The sequence below is a fragment of the Malaclemys terrapin genome, chromosome 2 (genome assembly GCF_027887155.1).
Source record: "Malaclemys terrapin pileata isolate rMalTer1 chromosome 2, rMalTer1.hap1, whole genome shotgun sequence".
Classification (NCBI taxonomy): domain Eukaryota; kingdom Metazoa; phylum Chordata; order Testudines; family Emydidae; genus Malaclemys; species Malaclemys terrapin.
Window position 1 is genome coordinate 205,250,131 of NC_071506.1, and position 15,301 is coordinate 205,265,431.

At 41.7% G+C, this 15,301-nt stretch overlaps 1 protein-coding gene across 5 annotated transcripts in view; it reads left to right on the top strand.

Annotated features, from left to right (window-relative positions):
• Positions 1 to 15,301, top strand: part of MYRIP (myosin VIIA and Rab interacting protein) — a 350,794-nt gene that overhangs the window by 290,941 nt on the left and 44,552 nt on the right. For all 5 annotated transcript variants that reach the window (XM_054019536.1, XM_054019532.1, XM_054019533.1 and 2 more), the window contains exons 9-10: positions 9,346 to 9,523; positions 13,450 to 14,105. In XM_054019536.1, the coding sequence (XP_053875511.1) occupies positions 9,346 to 9,523; positions 13,450 to 14,105 (834 nt within the window). The remainder of the gene's footprint in view (positions 1 to 9,345; positions 9,524 to 13,449; positions 14,106 to 15,301) is intronic.

Sequence of the window (15,301 nt, forward strand, 5' to 3'; positions counted from 1 at the left end):
AACTATGTCAAGAGAGAAAATTGGAGTGAGGATGTAAGTGCCTGGTATTTCTTTTTCTAACAATATTCTTATAGCAGAATTCCACTAGATAGGATTTTACAGGAAGCGAGTAGACTCATCACAGCAAAGTGTCTGAAAATTTCTGTCAATACTATAACCTTAGTTTCCAATCTTTGACATATTGTACTAAGATTCTACAGTGATTTGCACCTTGAAACAACCAAAGAAGAAAAAAGTATATGCAGTTCACATAACTGAATGACATGTTTGGTTACAGCGCCATCTGCTGATGTATTTATTTATTGCACTGAATGAAGGTTGATGTACTTTTTAAAAATTACTCCATTTTGGCTAAGAAGCTTTATAGTTAGTTTTAAAAAAAATTGTAAAACTGATAATTATTGATCCATTTGGAGAAACAGAACTTTTGGCGAAAAAAATGAACCGAGATAGTTAAGTCTCAGGCAGACTGCGAAGAGGTACAAAAGGATCTCTCAAAACTGGGTGACTGAGCAACAAAATGGCAGATGAAATTCAGTGTTGATAAATGCAAAGTAATGCACATTGGAAAACATAATCCCAACTATACATATAAAATGATGGGGTCTAAATTAGCTGTTACCACTCAAGAAAGAGATCTTGGAGTCACTGTGGATGGTTTTCTGAAAACATCCACTCAATGTGCAGCAGCAGTCAAAAAAGCGAACAGAATGTTGGGAATCATTAAGAAAGGGATAGATAATAAGACAGAAAATATCATATTGCCTCTATATAAATCCATGGTAGAGATAAATAAGACTGGGACTTTTCAGCTTGAAAAAGAGACAGGTTAGGGGGAATACGATAGAGGTCTATAAAATCATGACTGTGTGGAGAAAGTAAATATGGAAGTGTTATTTACTCCTTCTCATAACACAAGAACTAGGGGACACCAAAAGAAATTAATAGGCAGCAGGTTTAAAACAAATAAAAAGAAGTATTTTTTCACACAACGCAGTCAACCCGTGGAACTCCTTGCTAGAAGATGTTGTGAAAGCCAAGACTATAACAGCGTTCAAAAAAGAACTAGATAAATTCACGGATGATATGTCCATCAGTGGCTTTTAGCCAGGATGGGCAGGGATGGTGGCCCTAGCCTGTTTGCCAGAAGCTGGGAATGAGCGACAGGGGATGGATCACTTGATGATTACCTGTTCTGTTCATTCCCTCTGGGGCATCTGGCACTGGCCACTGTCTGAAGACAAGATACTGGGCTAGGTGGAAAAAGCCCCTATACACCTGATTCCCATGGGTGCCTAATACCTTTAAAAATTTGGCCCTAAGTTCCTAGGTGTCCAAGTCATTCTTTCAAAATGGGATTTATGGATTGTCTGCATGGTGGGGTAATGTGCATTACTGGGGTGTGATTTCTAAAGCACACTAACATGTTGCTCGTTAATTGATCTGTGTAGACCCTGCTGGTGTGCACTAGAGGTTTCTTAGGGTACTTTAATATAGTGCTGTAATGTATGTACCAAACTCAAGTAACAATACTTGTCACAGGGGATGCTGCAGGATTAAGGAGAATGAATTTTATTCCTAGATTGTAGAGCCACTTTATAGCCGCTACTGCAGATTCAAAGCTTCAGTAGCCTCTGCTTGGGTTACATCTCCTTTAGGTGGGGCACATTGCCAGTGGATCCACATAGTTTCAGATATGTCAGGCTCAGCCCCAACCACCTTTCTGCATCTGTGTATAAGGAAGCACACCCAGGCGCCAGCCCTTACCTGAGCTCCTTAAATCCCATCCCATAATACTTTGGTCCTACTATGACTAATGGCATCTGTTGATTTGCCACTAAATGCATAACTCTCAAGTTGCCCTCACCATTAATTGTGGAGGAACCAAAAGCAGATCCCAAATCATCCATGCACGTCATATTACAGAAATTGAACCTGTTGACACGTGTTCTAGCTAAATGCCTGCTTCTGTGTTCTGAATGCCGAAGAAGCCATTTAGCTGAAGTATCTCTTGGCCAAATTTAGTCTGTTTTCTTCTCATCTCAGGACACGCTTCTCTTCCCCTTTCTTCCTACACTGGACATAAGTGTTGGCTCCTTTTTATCTATAGCTGTCTGGGTTTCTAGTGCCTGCACCAGTGATTTTAACTGTTACCAATTTCAATTATCCCCCTGGTTATCTTAATAAAACACAATCTTATTACCTAGCTTCTAACCCCAATCTAAAACTGACATCAGCAATGTGAAATAGCTTCCCAAGGGCTTTTTAGAATGCAGTCAGCTCCATTGAATTCAAACCTCTCCCGATCCAGGAGTAAATGGAGCTTCGAATGAAGCAGCGTGGAGTGCTGGTTCGGCAGCAAGCTATTAGGTCATGATGGATGGACTTGTTCTCTGCTGAGCTCTGCATGGCTTTCTTCTGTCCTTGAGCCTTTGGGACATCATGTGGCATCACCGAAAGGAGGAAGGGAAGGAGTAGCTCCGGCAGAGCAACCTGAGGCAGATACTGATGCCCAAGCCCAAGGAGCCTACCTAAGGAGCAGAGAAGGGACGAAGGCGGCCTGACTCTAGGCTGGGCTGAGGCACCTTTCTCCATCATGCTCTTGGTGGGGGTTCCTGGGGAACAGCAGTTGTGGTTGCATAGCACCAGCCGCTTCCTCTTCCTGGAGGCAGCACAAGCAGCTTCCTCAGACCACTCTACCAGAGCTCCTTCTCCCCTCCTCAGGGCTGATGTGTCCTGGAGCTCCTGCAGCACCCAGGATGCCTTCTTCCTCTTGCCCTTTATGGGGGCTCGTTGGGTAGGGTTACAATATCTGAACTTCCAAAAAGAGGACACTCCATTGGGGGGTAGCCCCGCCCCCTAGCCACTCCCTCCCACTTCCCGCCCCCTGACAGCCCCCCCAGAACCCCCGACCCATTTAACCCCCCCTGCTCCCTGTCCCAACTCCTCTCCACATCCCTGCCCCCTGACAGCCCCCCCAAACTCCCGACCCATCCAACCCCCCCCCGCTCCCTGTCCCCTGACTGCCCCCCTTCTCCAACTCCCCGGCCCCCTTACCGTGCCGCTCGGCTTAGAGCAGGTGTCTGGCTCCGCGCCCCAAGGAGCACCCCGCCCGAGCGCTGCCAAGTGGCGTGCTTAGGCTTTGGAGGAGGGGGGAAGCGGGGGAGGGGTTCTGGCCGCCGCTGCCAGCCCCACCGCCGCGTTCCCTCACGGGCGCACAGCCCCACCCCCCAGCGCTGCCAGGCGGCGTGGTAAGACTGCAGGGGATGGGGGGAGCCAGGAAGGGGCTTTGGCTGCCGAGGCCCCAATGCAAGCAGCGCTTGGCCGCCCTGTCAGCTGCTTTTCGGTCGATAAATAGCCGACTGGGGGGAAATCGCAGACATTTTTAGAAATCCCCCCCGGACGGCTATTTAAAGAGCGAAAAGCCGGACATGTCCGGGGAAACCCGGACGTATGGTAGCCCTATCGTTGGGGACACCAACAGCAGCTGCCTTATAATGAGGCTCCTACAGGGTTTGTGGTCCCCTTTCCACTCCTGCTCATGAGCAGCTGTCTTGGGCTACTCTAGAGTGGCAGCACCAACAGGCAGCTGGGGACTACCCAGGGAAGTCCCAAGGAGTCCAGGGAAGCCGTAAGAAGCAGCAACACCATAAAAGAAGGAAAAGGGCCAAAAGTAAGCTGTGTGGGACCTTCCTTTGGGTGAGGGATGCAGAGTGTTTTAGGGGGGAGCCTGCCTCTTTTTGGGTGAAGGAGGGGCAGCAAAAGGCCTATGCACCACTGAAGTCCATGTAAGCCCTATTTGGGGGATTTAGATGGTGAGAAGGCCTTGTGCTGGGTGTCTGCCGAGGAGTGAATTTCCCCCTCTGTGCAGAGGAGGAGGAGTTTGGGGGGGAAGGGGGGGGCTGGATTTAATTATCTGTGTCATGAATATGGGCATGCCCATAACTGATTGTGGGTTGTGATAGGCTCCACCATTTTTCAAGGCAATGATGTCCCTCGAGCATTTTTTGCACTGCGTCTGGATGTTTGTAGAACTGCCGTTGCCTTAAGGTTTTCTGGCCAACTAATTCACTGCTGTGCTCAAATGCAAATACAGGAGCAAGTAATTTGGGCAAAATCACAGGCGCCAAAGAAAATCCAGGGGCAGTGAAAAATGACAGGATAATAAATTTTTTAGAGCAGTCTTGCAGTTTTGTATTTATTCCCAATTGGATTTATCTGAATCAAGATGCCTTGAAAGGAGATGCCTTGGTCTGAACTCTACATATTCCAAATGAACAGGTGAAAATTAAATGTTGTAATTGTTATAGTCAATATTCCTAAATTCAGATACAGAACTGATACATGTATACAAAGAGAATAATCATATTCAGTAAAACATAACCTTTCCAATGATACCTTACATGACCCATCTTGCATAAAACATATTAGTTATGCCATATTCATATCATAACAATATTTCTGTGAAGAATATGGGCGTAGCATCACAACGGGATCCCTGGGGTGCCGCCTAGGATGGTGGGACCGTTGTGCCCCCTTAACTCTCCAGCCTGGGCTGTCTCTCACAATACTTTGCTAGTGACAAGCAGCAAACCCCTCCAGACGCTGTTATCACTCAGCACAACTGCATGTGGAGCCCCACACCCAGCTAGATTGCATGAGCCACTCATGAATCACACAGAGAAAGGCACCAGCCGAATCCCCCCGCCCAGCTCCCAGCCTGGCACCTCAGGAATATGCCATCTTGCACTACTAAAGATGAGCAATGCAAGTTTATTAATTGGTTCACCACTTCATCATTGGAAAGTGGATCTACACCAGTCGTCGTAAAACAGAGCAGATATACCAAACACTTCAGGCAAACTCACTGGTGAAGATAAACAGTAAAACAAGTTTATTGACTACAAAAGATAGATTTTAATTATAAGCGACAAGCAAAAGTCAGAGTGGTTACCACAATAAAATAAAATATAAGCACGCAATCTAAACTGTCAACCCTATTAGACTGGGCAACCTCTAAGCAGTTAAGCAGTTTTTCTCACCCCACTGGATATTGCAGTTTATAATACACAGATTTCACCCTTGAAACCTGAGCCAGTCTCCTCTGTTAGAGTCTGCAGTCTTCTGAGCGTCCTTGTTGCTTGCAGCATAGGTGGGGGCCAGAGAAAAGGCCAAGCATGGGGCCCCTGTGTTCTGTTTTATACCCTTAGTCTCAGGTGCTTGGAGAACACAAATCCAGGCATGTCTAGTGGGCATTGCTGAGTCAGGAGGTGAAGCAATACCCCTGTGTGTCTCCTGTGAGGGAGTCACTGAATTATAACTCTTCTGCTGGACAATGGCTGGTGATGTCTGTTCAGCCCCCACTTGGGCGTTGGTTACCTCTTCCCTTGCCATTGTCTCTGTAGGGCTAGTATCTGGGCACGTCCCCAACCCACAGCATATTTTAGTGAAAACCATACAACACAATTCTTATAATGTTATATGCATTAACGATACACCTATTTAGATGGAACAATGGCTTTCAGCAGATCATAACCTTTCTCATGATACCTCGCATGGCATGCTTTATATGCAACATCACAACTACATCTCTACCCCAATATAACGCGACCCCGATATAACATGAATTCGGATATAAAGCGGTAAAGCAGTGCTCCGGGGGGGCGGGGCTGCGCACTCCGGTGGATCAAAGCAAGTTCGATATAACGCGGTTTCACCTAAAACGCGGTACGATTTTTTGGCTCCCGAGGACAGCGTTATATCGGGGTAGAGGTGTATATGTAAATGAGGAATATGGGGGTTACAGAGCACTCCCCCAAGGTATAGAATGTCACACCCTCATTCAAATACTACCTGAAAATTCACCACTTCTTATAAATTCTTAATAACAATTGTAAATATGTATTAGCAAGAGAGAATATACATTATCCCCTCTTCTGGATTTCCCAGAGTCTTTTGCCTTCTAGAAGCCTTTTTGATGGTAAGTGCTCCTGAGCAGGGACTATCATCATCATTCTGTCTTGAGTGGTGCCAACCCTGCTGTCAGCACTAAATAAACAACTTGGCATTTACAGTACAGAGCACCTTACATCCAAAGGTCTCAAAGCACGTTACAAACAGTTGCTGAGCCTAGTTAATTCTAAGGGCGGGAAGTAAGATAGTCCCCATTTTACAGTTGAGTAAATTGAATCACAAAGGGTGTCGTACTCCTTGTGTACATGGTAGGTTGCAGGGGCACTACTAGCAGATCAGGCTTGTGTACCAAATTTGAACTATCTACAGAGCTTCCATCATGGAGAAGAGATATGCTACTTTAATGCACTGCCAGGTATGGCTGTTACCAGCTCAGATAAGCCACACTGCGCCACCTAGTGACTGAACATTATAATATGGTTTTAGCATTCTCTCATGCGGAGGGTGGAGAAGGGGGGTTAAAACTTGCCTAAGTTCATCCAAGTTAGTGGCAGAGCTTGTTATGGACCCCATATCTCCTGATTTCCTACAAGAATGCAGAGAAATTAAAATAACTATACTATTTTTAGATGATGGAATTTTGAAGAGTAGGATGAAATCCAAATATAAAGCAAAACTCTACACCAAAAGCAATTAGTATAACTGTTGGTACCATGACAGGTTTCAGAGTAGCAGCCGTGTTCGTCTGTATCCGCAAAAAGAACAGGAGTACTTGTGGCACCTTAGAGACTAACAGATTTATTAGAGCATAAGCTTTCGTGGACTACAGTACCATGTTTTAATAGTGGAACTTTTAAAATAAGTCAAGGGGCTAGATCCTCAGATGGTTTAAACCAGGCAAAGATCTGTTCCAAGGTCTAAAATGGCTTAAAGATAGATATGTCTTTTGAAATTGACTGGAATCCAAAGGTATAATGTTGTTTTTTGTTAATGGTTAAAGTGATTAATATGAAATAATTCCTCTTTCTGATAGAAAACCCTGTTCCCCTGTTGTCTATAAAGGTCTTTTCAGCCAGGGGGTAAATGACTGTCTGACTTCAGGGGAGACAGTGCTGCTGACTGTGCTTTCAAATGCACAAAGTAAACTCACTCAAAAGTACAGAAAAAAGTTTTTCTTCTCTAATTTATTTCAGTTATAGTAACTGCCATAGGTACATGTGTTTTTCCTGTTGCAACTATTACCATTTAAGGTAATGTTCACTGAAGTCACACAGGTTGGTTCAGCTTCAGAATAGTTTAATTTTAAAAAAAATTGGCTTAGCCCAGCTTTTTAAAATTCAGCATGAGATAACCTTACGTGTACTCTATAGGGATTTAGTGCAATGACACATTTATTTTCACATGTTGAAGATTTTTGTTATATAAGTAAATACCATCCAATGCAACTCACAATTATTTTATACAATGTTCTATTAATTAACATGTGCCATTGAGCTGAAACGGAATACTCCAGTGTATCGTGCTAGAACTTGTCGCTCCGCATTGGCAGTGTTAACAATATTACAAGGCCATTACAATGTTATGGAAGGTTCAAATCTAGGACAATATTCTGGCATTTTCCCAGATCCTCGGCGTCCTGAAGCCTCACTAATCCCTCTTGCTTGATTCATTGCCTTTTTACTATTTCCCTTATGAAATCATAGAACTAAGCCAAGAGTACTGAGTGATTCACAATTAATTCCTCTGGCATAGGGATTCTTGGGGGGCGTGGCCAGAGAAGCAGCATTTGGCAATCTCTAGTCAGCATATTGGCCTGTAAGGGGCTGTTACAAGCCAAAGGGACTTAGACCAGTCCTGATGCTGCCCCAGGGATTAACTGGAGTGAGGGGCAGGGAGGAAACAAAAATAGCTTAAAGTAAACTTTGCCACCTCTTTCATCCCTGCCCGTGCGAAGCAGATCTCTGATGCAGCTGAGGGTCTGGCCCTTTCCGACTAACTACTTTGGTCAACTACTTTTGTCAAGTATTTGGACACCAGTTGAAAAAGACAGAGCCCTAAAAATGTCACCACCCCCTGCATAAAGATGCTGCACAACTTCAAAGCAAACCCTTTTATATGACCAGGGCCTACAAAGACAATCCCTTAGTTGTACTCTCTAGTGACAGAGATTTTAGTCCCTAAGAGTGAATTGGAAAAAGTAGACTGCCATTGGAAAATGCAGTGTCTATGCCATTCAGGCAGTCTAAGAATATGCTGTAATTGGAAGCAAAATTATCTGTTAAAAAAATTGTGCAGCTAAACAATATTGACTGATAATGAACAAAATTTTCGAAGTCAAGTGCCTGAAGTTAGGTTTCTTTATTCAAATTTCTACATTTAAATAAGTGGCCTGATTTATAGAAGTGCCGAGAGCCTACAAATCCTTGTGCAATCCATGGGAGCTGCAGGTGCTTAGCATCTCTGAAAATGAGGTAACATTTAGATGCCTAAATATAGAGCCACAAACTAATATTAGGACTCAAGTTCTAAAACTTTCAGCAGAGTGCGCTGGTATCCCACCAACCCCCAAAAGAAATGATTGTTTAAAAAATAAAAGGGTGGTATATGCTTTTATATTTCATTTTGTTTTCTCGTTTGGTTCATTGGGCCCTCACTCTACCCCCAACTGTTGTGTAATGCCATTATCTGGTGCCGTGAACTAAACATGAACTAAAATGACTGACCTGCTTATATGGTTCCTAAAAAAATCCCTTTCCCCACAGGTATGGAATCACTGTTCCATCTCAGTAGTACCTTGTCTCATAACTTACATTCCTTTTGAATTATCTGCTATAAGAGACCCTGTGTTAGAAATGGGTAGCAAACACAGTATATGAATTTGTGGAATCCATTGGCTGGATCCTGCTCTGTTCTTCTCTTGTTTTATGTGTATTCCCTGGCAGGCAGAAGAATCCAAGAATTAAAGCTGCTTGAGATGCAGGTTTATTTTGGTTTTTCTGTTATATTTTCTTTTATTTTTTTAACCTCTTCAATTTGGCGCCACTGGAAGCAATGCGTCAGAATGTTCTGTATCACTGTTCTGGGCTCGTCCCTGGCTAACATGTAAGTGGACTGATGCTTTCAAGCAGCACTCCCAGACTGACAAATTTGTACGGCTTCATCTTGGGTAACTACTTTTAATCTTGTGCCTAGCAATACAAACAATTCCCTGCCTTCCTCACAGGAAGCAATTGCATTTTAAATGCATGTAAACACGCTATCCAAGCCCAAGAATGTTGTTTTGAACTAATAAAATTCCATTCTCAGGCTGATTTCATTCCTTACACTTCTTTGACATGCAGAATGTTACTGTTTATTGCTAATTGGAATTAATACTTCAATAGTTGGCTACTACTATTTTTAGATAATGTTCTTTGAATTTTATTTCAACAGAGGTCTCAGTCTGCATTCTCACTGACTAGTGAAGATACACCAAGCAAAGATCTGGACCTAGCGTCATCTATGCCTGAGATTCTTTGGAAGCAGCAGAAAGGCCTAGTCAGGAGACAGAGGGAGCACAAACTGTCTGCGTTACCTAGCTGGAAAAGTGTGGACAGACTGAATGAAACAAGTAAATATTTATAGTATCAGTATGACCCCTTCTTCTGTTTTTCCTGTTGAACAAACTAAACTTGAAGTACGCACCCAGTCCTGCTCCTATTGAAGTCAGTGGCAAAACTCCCATTGACTTCAATGAGAGGCAGGGTCAAGCGCTAAATGGAAAAAGAAAAAGCCTGCACTACCTTTGTGATGCCTCGTATGACAACAATAATCAAACAGTGGCACTAATCATGATACTACTAGTTTTCCCTGAATAAGGACTTCAGAATTTGGCCCTTGGTGCATAAAATAACAATAAAGTAATATCAAACAGTGAGCTAATGAAATATTCATTGCTGCTCCAAATAACCTCTTGTCATTCATATAGAAAGTGTTATTCTTATGGGTAGGATTCCTGTCCAAGGCCTGGATTCAGCAAAGCATTTAAGCATGTGCTTAAATTTAAGCACCCACTGAAGTCCCACTGAAGTCAACTACACAGTCATTTAGTATTTAGCAATTACTTAACCATAGCTTAGGCCTTGGCTACACTCAGGACTTCCCAGTAAGTACTCCACCTCTCCGAGGGGAATAGCTTGCAGCGCTCTCCCAGCACTCTGCCGTGACTACACAAGCCATGTTAAAGCGCTGCCATGGCAGCACTTTAGCATTGCCAGTGTAGACTGGCCCTAAATTAGTAGTGTTTACATCTACTTTGCAACTGCTTTGTACAGATGTAAATGACTGCACAAGGGCCAGGTGGCACAGAAACCGGCTCTGAATTTTCATTTACAGGTGACCGGTTCCACACTGAGCTCATTTCTCTGGCCATTCTTATTTTAACACAAAGAATTCATAATGTAAGGCACCAGTGACATCACAATTTGTGCCTCATGTCTTTTGTTATGTCAGGCAAGTGCATTTTAATTTACATCAAAGAGATTTCTAATAAACAGTATTTGACATCATTAGCTGGAGGGATAAAGTCAATGTTACTCTTTGTAAGTAACTTCTCTGTATGTTGTTGCCTTCCCCCTGCTAATCAGCTAACATACTTCACTTTTCTAATCAACTAAAATACATTTTAACAAATTCAGCTATGCCACAGGCAGCAGCTGCTCAAAACAAATGACCATGAACTTTGTATGTGTTTTGGGACAGTGGGCAGAAGCACAACTAGTTTGAATTTAATTAGTTAAGCATTGAATGTTGGGGTTCCCCTGAGACACATTCGGTTCAACACCAGTCTTGTCACTCAGGTTCCCTTATTTGGCAGACAGCAGAGCTGTACTGAGCTGATCAGACTATAGGACATACCACACATTCAAAGTTACACAACAGACCTCTTCTTTTATATGCATTAACACAATATATTGTGTTTAGTATTCATTGCATCACGTTTTGCATCACATGGGATTGGCTTGGTCACTTTGTAGGAACTAGGCTGACCAGACAGCAAGTGTGAAAAATCAGGACAGGGGGTGGGGGGTAATAGGAGCCTATATAAGAAAAAGCCCCAAATATCAGGACTGTCCCTATAAAATCGGGACATCTGGTCACCCTAGTAGGAACCAATCCTTGTACAGCACACAGTCACTGAACAACTTACTCATTACCTCATTTTACTTTCCAGGCTTATCGATTGTTATCTTGTCCATTGTAAATGGTTTGTTGGTGTTCCCCCTTACCTTAGGTAGTACAGTCATTCTGTTTCTAGCCTGCTGATCCATTTACCTTCCTAATCCTGTCTCCCAAGAAATGAGGCCTTACCCGTGTCCAATCACTCATGTCAAGCCAAGACTACATTTCACTGCTTTTATTTTTTCCTTTTTATATTAGCATTTGTTTTATTTGCATTATAGTTTTTATTTTCTGTTCTTTCTTTTTTTAAGTTTATTACCCAGCAACACACTTTTAAGACAATAGTAGTTGTAATTATTCGAATTACTATTAACGCAAGGCTTAGAGTACGAAGCAGGCTGTAGAAGCTCACCTCCTATGGTATAGCCCACTAGGGTGTGATTTTACATTGTAAGCTTAGTTTGTCTTTAAAACCTATTTTTATTTTCATTTTGCTTTTATTTTAATTGCATTATAAAAAATTGGTATAAAATATAAACAAAATATTTATTACCACAGGAAATATAGTTGGCAAACAGAACAGAAGCTAATTAAAATAACATTCTCTGTTCCCTACCAGAAGTGGTTCTTTTTAGCCACCACACGATACTTGTTATCAGCATAGACAGTTTTTACTTTACCAACATCCTAATGTCTCAACTGTACTGTGCAATTTGGAGATGGTTCCCCTAGTGGCAACTCACATACCAGCAACTCTGTCTGCAAGATGTTACACCTGCACGTGTAAGTGTTCCCCGGGGGCAAACAGTAGTACAAATTTGGGGCCTTCTAGACCTTGCATTGTCTTGCTACAGTATTTGAGGAGGGAAAACAAACTTCTTCCACACCATACGGGTTGCACTGGTTTCACATTTAACTTTATGGTATTGGATCTTTGTTAACTTTCTTACCCTGCACAACAGGTGTCACCCCTTTTGTAACAAATTTGTAGTTTTTCTGTGGCGATAAAAGAAGGCAAATGTTCTAGGTTCATATTAAGCCAGGTCTAAGCTAAACAGCCAAGCCTGTCAACAGATTTAGATCTTCAAAAATTGTTTGCAAGAAGGAGAATTACTTCCTGAGGCACTCACTCAATTTCTTTTAATTAACATAAAATTTGGGAGTGAAAACAGGCCAAAAAGATTTAAATAAATTAATAATTGAAAATAAGAAGCTTGGCAGATCTTATCAGTTTAATTACCATTTTGTTGGTGGAGAGTTCTGGGGGTTTTGTTTTGATTTTGTTTTTGTTTGTAGTTTTGTTTATGCTCCAGGGAAAAATTGTTCCAAAACTCAAAGCATGGCTACTATATGGCATATTTATTCCATAATTATGTTCTGTGTTGGGAAAATAAGAATGCCAAATAAAATTTGTGATCTTGAGTTCCATATATTTACACACATAAATTGAAGGGAGAAAAATACATAAAGATACATAAAAATATCAATATTTTAAATGTAACTGTTCATGTAAAAAATATGGTTTAAAACTTTAGAACAGTAATGCTCTGCCTGTAGCTTGTATTTGTGGCCTTCTAATGGATAATCTGAACAGTCAATTGTGCCTCTGAAAGAAATCTGTGTGGCAGATATAATTTGATTCAGTATGCTAAGAAGAGTATGCAAATCCACAATACTGTTTAGTTCTACAGTCATTATGAGAAATATGAATAATAAACCCATCAGATGTTCAAACTTCCCATTAAAAGACATTTCATGTCCTGTTGACAATGGAGTCTATATTTAGAAGCAATGTAAGCTTTACAGTTTGAGTAGATAGGTAGTATTTCTTGCATATTTTTCTTTTCTGAATTTTAGGTTAGCCTGAAACACAGGCTGTATAGCCTAACCTTGGACCCTATTGTCACATATATTTTAAAAAGATGTCCCCACAGAATTCTGTGGTGACTTCTGATTAAAATGGGATAATCGGGAAGATCCCTGATTCAGGGTATGATAAAATCTATGTAGCGTACCACATATTCATTGTGTCTGTCATTATCTTGTGCTGGTCCCATCATAGAGGGTATGTCTACACAGCAGAAGCTGTGCACAGACTAGCCTACTCAAGCTAGCTTGAATCCAGTTAGTGTGGGTAGCAATAGCAATAAAGACAACATGGTGCGTGCTTCACCATGGGTAGACAAGCCTGGCAAGGACCCTGGCTAAGTACTTAGCTCACTAGCCGATGCAGCTAGCCCTCCGATTTTGCTGTGTAGACATACCCAGAATGGCTAGTCGCTGCTAAAATCCTTATTTGACTGTGCAAAAGTCAGCCTGTCAAACTGAAATAATAAAGTAATAATTAGGGGATTTGTTCTTGTTTTAATTTCACAGGTCCACCTCCTGTTTTACAAAGCACTGATGGGAACTGGGTGGCTTTGCAGAGCATTACGTTGCCTCGCCCTAGAATGCTTGCCAAACCAAAGAGCCAAGTATTCAAAGCTTTGGAGAATGAATCTAGTGTTGTGTCTGCTTATGACGAGATGGGCTCGGATAGCGAGGACGACTACGACTGGAATGTGGCCTTGAACAAGCTGCGTCGGAGGCCCAAGCAGTTGTCCGAGGATTCTTATTATACCGATTCCCAGTACAATACTGAATGGGCTTATGGCAGTGATCCGTACCAGCCAGTGACCTCACCTTCATCTGGGCTATACACCAATACAGAGACGGTGTACTCTGATTCTGAAACATCTTCAGTAAATTCCTCAAGGGAGGCTAGAGAATCTAGCAAACTTCCCTGGCTACAAAGGAGAACTCAGAGTGACAAACCCAGAGTGGAAAAAGCACATTTACATGGAGAACTGGATGTAAATTTCAATCCACAGGCTGACAGTTTAGAGTATTCAGATAGCAGTGAGACTGAGGAAGTCCATTATGATTTAGAAAAGAGGTCTAGAAGGTGGAGAAAGAGCAAAATTGTCTCAGAAGAATTAAGTGAAGGAAAAAATCACACAAAAACCCACAAGAAGAATTTGAGCACAAATCAGGTAACTACATTTGCTTATATAGGAAGGATTGAGTAAGCAAAAGTGGGCGGGGGGAGTGGCACACTTTGTCAAAAATGGCATTATCTGTTTCTGAGTCCCTCAGAAGATGGTCTTGAATGTCTTAAGAAGTAAAGCACAAAATGGGGTCTTGTATATATGTGCTACAGGCCACCAACTCACACTAGGGAGCAGGATGACCAGCTCCTTAAGTACCTATCTGTAATCTGTAGGGAAAAAATTTGTGTGGTTATGGGGGACTTCAATTTGAGGGACATATGCTGGAGGTCTCAGGCTGCCAGTACTAAAACATCCTTGGAATTTCAAAATATCATAGATGACAACTTCCTGATTCAACTTGACTCAAGTGTTGCAACCATCACAGGGTAATTCTGTAGTAGGACCTCATCTTGACAGATAAAGAAGAACTGATCACAGAACTAAAAATTAACAATAGTTTACGTACAAGTGATCATGACTTAATCCATTTATAATATGCAAACAGAATAAAGTCCAAACCAGCAATATCTATGCTTGGTGCTTTAAAATGGCCAATTTCACAAAGCTGAAAATATTTGAGTCAAATTAGCTGGGAGGAAGAATTTAATCAGAAAAATATGAATTATAATTGGTAATTGTTTCTAAACATTTTATTAGATGCCCAAAAAAACACAATTGAGGAAGAACACCATATTGGTTTAAAAACTGATCTCGCTTAGAGGGGAAGCGAAGGCAGCTATAAAAAAAATAAAATACAATTTAACAAATGGAAGAAAGGGAAGTTGATAGCGATTAATATAAATAAGAAGCTAGCAATTGTAGAAAATTTATAAGAAAAGCAAAGGGACACAAGGAAAAATTTATGGCCAGCAGAGATAAGGACAATACGAAGGAGTTTTTTAAGTATATTGGAACAGAGAGAATCCTGACAATAGTATTGGTTCATTACTAGATGGAAATGGTCACAGAACTAATCACAGTGATAATGCAGAAAAGGCAGAAGTGTTCAATAAATGTTTCTGTTCTGTATTTGGGGAAAAACAGATGATGCAGTCTCATCATATGACAATGATAACATTCTTTTCATTCCACTAATATCTCAGGAGGATGTTAAACAATATCTACTAAAGTTAGATGTAGTTAAATCAGTAGGTCTGGATAACTTGCATCCAATAGTTTTAAAAGAGCTGGCTGAGGAG